Source organism: Notolabrus celidotus, chromosome 15 (assembly GCF_009762535.1).
Source record: "Notolabrus celidotus isolate fNotCel1 chromosome 15, fNotCel1.pri, whole genome shotgun sequence".
Taxonomy (NCBI): Eukaryota; Metazoa; Chordata; class Actinopteri; order Labriformes; family Labridae; genus Notolabrus; species Notolabrus celidotus.
The window spans coordinates 32,237,194-32,244,112 of record NC_048286.1 but is presented as its reverse complement, the minus strand read 5'-3'; the positions used below and the strand labels follow the sequence as shown (position 1 = coordinate 32,244,112).

The 6,919-nt window shown below is 45.1% G+C and overlaps 1 protein-coding gene across 2 annotated transcripts; it reads left to right on the top strand.

Moving 5' to 3' along the window:
- Nucleotides 1–515: 515 nt before the first annotated feature.
- Nucleotides 516–6,452, top strand: LOC117826401 (histone acetyltransferase KAT6A-like). 2 transcript variants are annotated; one of them, XM_034702413.1, is made up of 6 exons: nt 516–612; nt 1,329–1,597; nt 3,236–5,413; nt 5,506–5,607; nt 5,853–5,915; nt 6,318–6,452. In XM_034702413.1, the coding sequence occupies exons 2-6, from the start codon at nt 1,336–1,338 to the stop codon at nt 6,344–6,346; spliced, it is 2,634 nt and encodes an 877-aa protein (XP_034558304.1). In that variant the 5' UTR covers nt 516–612; nt 1,329–1,335; the 3' UTR covers nt 6,347–6,452. The 2 variants fall into 2 exon arrangements, with proteins under 2 accessions (XP_034558304.1, XP_034558303.1); XM_034702412.1 differs by having other exon boundaries at nt 574–686.
- Nucleotides 6,453–6,919: the final 467 nt, after the last annotated feature.

The window sequence follows — 6,919 nt, the reverse complement described above, 5'->3', positions numbered from 1 at the left end:
TGACTGGTACATGATTCCAACGGAGCGGGGCCTGATAACTGAAGGCTCTACCTCCCATACTACTTTTAAAGATTTTAGGTGCAACCAGCAGGCCTGCATGTTGGGAGCGTAGTGTTTTAGAGGGGTAATAGGGCACTATGAGCTCTATTAGATTTTTGACTTATTTATTTTCAAACTGTGAATTCCAATTCCATTATAATTGATATTACTTGGTGTGTCTTAATTTGAGTTGCTCTGTGAGCTGGACCACTGAACTTTCAGGTTGTACCCTTTAAATGTCTATCACCAAACTTGCTTTAAAACCTGAGGGTATTTTAAAAACAGGTTTACAGAACAGATGGAGAGGCTGATGGTAATCAATGAGACAGATCAGATATAATGTAGATAATGTCTGAGTGAAGACAGACTTCCTGAGCAGCCTCATCGTCTGACTGTACTCTGGCTCCCTCTGCTGCTGAGTGTTGAGATGACACAGTGACATCCAGCAGGAGGCCTCAGTGCTCCTGAATCAGCTGATGGAGCACACACCTGTCTGATCAGCAGCTACTTAAACCCAGGTGTGTGTGCTGCCGTCTTTGAATCTCTTTGTGTGTTGCTCTGTGTCTCTACAAGGTAAAGTGACTTTTGTTTCAGCAGACCGGTTTATGTGAAACCTTTGATGCTTTAGTTTTGGCAGGTAGCAGAAGGTAATGAGGTTTAACTCTTTAGTGATTCACTGGAGTTTGTGCATCTCTCTTGATCTCATTGGGTTAGACTTTGTCTGAGTGATATTGCTCCTAATATTAGATCAAAGCTTCAAACTGTGTAAGTGTGGGAGTCTGACTCAACTCTTAAAGTTCACAGACTGTGAAAACACAGATCTCACTTCTGATAAGAAAACTTCTGCAGTGTTGATTTAACATTAAACCCTGAGGGTAATCTAAGTCCGTCTTTTTCAGGCATGTAGCTGTAGGTCACACTCCACTGGAACATGCTGATGTTAGATTGGATTACAGATTAGATGTGTGTCTAACATGAGTCTGGTCCTGCTGGAGGTTTCTGCCTGTTAAAGGAAGTTTGTCCTTGCCACTGTAACTTGCTAAATGCTGCAAAGTGCTCTGCTCATGGTGGATTAAGATGAGATCAGACTGAGTCCTGTCTGTAAGATGGGACTGGATCTGATCCTGTCATTGTTGTCTGCTCATTCAGCCTTTAGTGGCTTTGTTTCAAACAGACTTGTTTGTCAGGAGAGTTTAAACTCTTTCAGTCCATCAGTCTTTGCTGCACTGACGTGAACATTTGGCTCTCAGTATGGATGCTGACCTGCTTCTTCTTCCCTCTCTGTGCAGATTGAATATGGCGTCGTCAGCAGCTGTGAATAGACCTCCTCCAGCTCATCCAGGACCAAACCCTGAGAGCCTCCCCTCCTACAACCACAGCCGGGTACCAAACCCTGGAATGCAGGATCCAGGACTGCAGGGCCTCGGCCCGGATCTAGGACCCCATGTGCCTGCCCGGCCCTTCATGTGTGTCCCTGTCCCCCCTCCGCCCCCTTTCCTCCACTACCAGTGGCCCATGCCCTTCCCCTATAACCCCTTTACTGGTTTTCCAGGCATGGGTGAGTCTCTTCCTTTTGACATGTTAAAGTTTGGTTCAGGTTGTAGAAACATCAGTGATCCTCATTTTGTACTCCTACCCAGAGAAAACGATGATGACGGATACTGTGTGCACTCCCTATAAACCTATAATCAAATACTGAGGCCAGAAGAAGCCGGCCTGAAACATGAAACATTTGAAGCTCTTAGTTTACAATGTTCTCTTTTTATCAGCAAAACCTGCGATAATTAAAACCTGGCAGTCAGACCTCCCAAAGCCTCATCTTCAGCAGCATCAGTTGCTCAATTTTCCCACTCAGAGATAGTTTGGGTCCAGTAGCTTCTCAGACTGCTCTCACATCTGTGCCCCCTAACTGTCATTATTCCCCCAATCTCAAGACCAGCCTGAGACCACACTAATATTTTTACCACAGTATCAACAGGCAGAGGGGGAATGAAATGGACTACTTTCTGTGGATTGATTTGATATGACGTGTGTGATCGGGTCATCTCTAGCATTCTATTGTTTTGTTCTGATCTGATCTACTCCTCTCCCTTCTATTCTGCTTTGATCTGTCCTGTTCCTTTCAATTCTATTCTGTTTTTTTCTGTTCCATTCTATTCAGCTTTGTTTTTATCTGTTCCACTCCCTTCTATTCTGCTTTGATCTGATCTGTTTTGCTCTGATCCATTCTAATCTGCTTTGATTTGATCTGCTCCACTCCCTTCTATTCTGCTTTGATCTGTCCTGTTCCTTTCAATTCTAATCTGTTTTGATCTGTTCTATTCTTTGATCTGTTCTGTTCCATTCTATTCAGCTATGTTTTGATCTGTTCCTCTCCCTTCTGTTCTATTCTGCTTTGATGTGTCCTGTTCCAGTCCCTTCTATTCTGCTTTGATCTGATCTGTTTTGCTCTGATCCGTTCTAATCTGCTTTGATCTGATCTGTTCCATTCCATTCTGCTTTATTCTGTTCCACTCGTTCTAATATGCTTTGATCTGATCTCTTCTATTCTGCTTTGTTCTGTTTAATTCCATTCTATTCTGCTTTGATCTGATCCGTTCCATTCCATTCTAACGTTTTTACCACCGTGTCGATAGGCAGAGGGGTAAATAGTTGGACACCTTTCTGTGGATTGATGCATGATTTTGAGATTAATCCTGGTATCACTTTTGCTGTTAATTAATTACTGTTGCTCATGAGTTTTGACCAATCAGAATCAAGTATTTAACCAGGTCTGGTAATAAAGTAAACTAGCCTTAGCTGGGGTGACCCAGAAGTCAGCACCTGAGACATCAGTTATGTTAACTGAAGTATCTCTGGATTTTCTGATTACTTTGTTTTTATTTGCTGATCAACAGAGAATTGTGAAGGGACAATAATTAGTCTAGTTTCCTATTTCTCACTATCAGTGTTTGAGGTCAGTGGAAATGTCACAGTGAAGATGGTGAACAGAAACATTCATTAATTTAGTGTTTTGAACTGCGGTCAGGACACAGAATCATGAATGTTGATGTGCTGTGGATTTATTTAAGTTTGATCCAAAAACTTCAGTCCACATTAAAGATGAAGACATGAGAATTCTGTATCCAAGGTGAACTCTGGGTAACTGTGTGCTCTCATCATGTCTGTTCATCTGGATCATGTTTTTACCCCTCAGGCTACGGTATGGTCATGCCCCCATTCCCCCCTCCGTACCCCTACATGGAGGCTCCAGCCTACGTTCTGCCCCAGCCTCACATCCAGCCAGTGGACTACAGACGCCTGGTCCACCCTTCAGTCCCTGTTCCAAGTGCACCCTACCAGCACCAGAGCCAACCCCGCAGAGTCCGCCCTCCTCATGCTGTACCCGTCAGAGAAACTATGAACTCAGAGGTCCAAACTGAACCCATACAGAGAGGCGCAGCTGCTCATGGTGAGGTAAGCCCGCTCCTCAGCTCAGATTCTGGGCATGGGACCACCTCAAACTCCCCGTCCTCCTCCAGCTCCAGCTCCCACAGACCAGGACAGGCAGAGGCTGAAACCTTCCCCAGGGGTTTCCAGGTTAACAAGAGCTGTTCAGGTACCACAGTCACTCGGGGTTTTAACGTTCCTCATCCTGCAGGATCAAAGACGGTCCAGTCATGCACCAGAAAACCTCCAGAAACACAGAGACCAGGACTCCAAGAGAACGCTCCTCTCTGCAGAAATGTTCACCGCAGCATGTGGTCAGTGGACTCTCCTGATGGCATGGTTCCAGTGTGCAGCTCCTCTCAACAAGAGGATGAAGTCACTAAAGACAGACGTGTCTCAGTGCCTGATATCCTCATGAGTTGGATGGATGGATCGACGCAGGAGGTGATGCGGAGAAAGTCTGAAAAAGTTCTTCCCCAGAAGGATCAGCAGCTGCACTCTCATGAAGCTGAAGTACAGAGGGACAAGTCAGCGCACCAGAGTCCAGCTGGGAACAGTCCTGTGGTGGCCGACAGAGCTGATGATGATGATGATGATGATGAGGATGGTGATGGTGGTGCTAAGGGTGCTCTAAGTCCTAAGGACACTGAAGCCCTCATTAAAATCCTCAGACGGCCTGTAAGTCTTCAGGAGCTCCTCTCAGAGTCTAACAGAGAAAGTGAACCTTCAGTGTTAGTGAGCCAAACCTCCAGAGATGATCTGCTGCAGTCCTTTGACCGACCCCAGAGGCTCCCTGACAACGAGTCAAATCCACAGGCGGACACTTCAGATATCACGGCCTATCAGATGTTGGTAGATAGTTTTCACATGAAGAGAAAAATGAATGAGTCTGTTTGGTCTGTGGAGTCTTTAGCCCCCTTCATCCCCCATAAGGACTGGTGGCAGCAGAGCAGCGTCCTGGAGCCTAAAGTCATCTTTGAGACGGCAGAGCAAGATGAGAACGACGGACTTTTAATCCTTAATGACAACTCTGTTGTCAAAACTTGTAAAGAGAGGAGGCGCAGCCTCAGGTTTTCCTCTTCTGACTCGGTCCTGATGTCAGACAACTTCCTTGTGTTCAGCACGCCGGCTGTGCAGCAAAGTCGGTCACAGAGGCCAGAAATGGAGAGTGAGAGTGATGCCTCTGAAATGGGAGAATCGCAGCGACACCAGAGCATGACTCTCACAGAACACGTCCCCTTAACTTCCCCGCCTCGACTGCAGGGTAGAATCATTTTATCTCCCCCTACTAGAGAGGAGCCAGATGAAAGAAGGTCTTCTGAACCAGAGGCTAATCAAAGCCCGAACCAGGAATCTTTTACTGTACCCAAAGAAAAGGGGAAAAGCTCCTCTGAGCAGGAGGAGAAAAGCTCCTCTGAGCAGAAGGAGAAAAGCTCCTCTGAGCAGGAGGAGAAAAGCTCCTCTGAGCAGGAGGAGAAAAGCTCCTCTGAGCAGAAGGAGAAAAGCTCCTCTGAGCAGGAGGAGAAGAGCTCCTCTGAGCAGGAGGAGAGGAGCTCTCTTGAGCAGGAGAAGAGCCCCTCTGAGCAGGAGGAGAAGAGCTCCCCTGAGCAGGAGGAGAAGAGCTCCTCTGAGCAGGAGGAGAAGAGCTCCTCTGAGCAGGAGGAGAAAACTCTGCTCTTGAACTCTGCAGAAGAGAAAATGTCGCCTCCATGTCAGCTGGTTCTTAAAGACGGAGCAGACAGGAAGTCAGACGATGGAGCTGAGGAGGACTCTGAAGTCAGTCGGCTGAAAAACGGGCAGCTTAGTGTCCCAGCGGCTAACCAGACGACGGCTGATGTGTCTCCATCGAGGGGACATCTGGTGGACACTGGAGTCCAGTGTCACATGTGGACATGTGAACAGAGCTGCTGTGCACCAAACAAAATGCATCATTTCAAACATTCAGGTAGTCTGTTTTCTAAATCAACATGTCTCTGGGCATTTACCTTTTTTAGGGGACAAAACCCAGTGAAAGAACATCACTTTTTGTCTTCATAGATGTGAGAGATTCAAACTACTTCAGGACTGAAGGATTCGGTATGAACAGACACATGCCAAAGAACCAGAAGAGAAACGGTTCATGGAAGCACAGAGGTCAAGGTACTGATTTTATTCTTCATCTCTATCAGACTTGCCACTTGTTAAGGAAAAGAGATGTGCAGAGAATTTGGGTTTTTGGACAGCTTTTGGGCTTTAAACCATCAGCTCTATCTGGCAACACTGCTTCCACTGTTTGTAGTCTGTAAGGAAACATGCCAACAAACACAATTCAGAGATGTTTGAAGCCAAACACTCAAAACTCACAAGCTGACAGAGAAAAAAACCTTCTCCCTGTTTGTTCACAGAGAAGCAGAACGACCAGACGGACGGATACAGCGGATACTGCGGCAAACCCGGAAGATCAAGAGGTGAGACTTAAAACTTCATCCTCACGTGTGTGTGTGTGTGTGTGTGTGATCATGTCCGGGGAAAGCTTCAATGTCAAAAGTGAAGACTAGAAATTGCAAAAACAGAATTATCATTGATCAATCAAATTAATGTCTGACTTGCTTTGTCAATTTTAGTCTCTCTCCTTTAATTTCCCACCATCAGCAAACAAAACTAAGCAGATTATTTTCAGTGCAGTGATGAGATCAGTCAGTCCTCCAGGGTTCATGATCAGAGCTGCATCCCTAGCAATAATCTGTTCTCTATAGCAACAGTCTGATATTGAGAAATAACAGTAATAAAGAACTGAACAGTGTGAATATGAAATAAAGCAGGTTTTGTCTAATTGAGAATATGTACTGAACACTTTGTTGTTTCTTCAGGTGGAAATGGAAGGAATCACCGGTACTGAGCCCAGACGACCTTCTACAAGACAACACGTGTTTTTAATTATTGTTGAAAATTAAATTAATATCTAATAATACTGCTCAATAAATATTTTCTACATCTTCTAAAAATGTGTAATGTTTTGTTCCAAACAGAAAGTTGAGGGTAAGCTTTACAGATCAAATATCTGGTCTATACCAGGTTTCCTTTCTGACTGTTGAAATAATCTTAAAGGTGACATATCATGCAAAATGGACTTTTTAATCCGTTTTTCATTCCCTGCACACATGTGTGCTAACAAGGAGCTTAGGAGGGAGGCATGCTAGTTGTAGGCTGTCTTAATAAACACAAAGGTCGGTTTTACTCCCCACGTCTGCAGATTTGAAGATCTAGTGGATGATTTTTATTTATCATGGATAAGTGCTAGCGCTAGTTAGCATAGCCACATGTTCATAGCTGTAGCTGTGTACCAAGACACGCATCGACATTATTGACAAATAAAACAAGAAACACTAAATCTGTGACCAATCCTTCAGAAAGGTCCTGCTGCAGGTGCCTCTCCGTCAGGATCAGATTCAGAGGGTTGAAGTAACGCGGG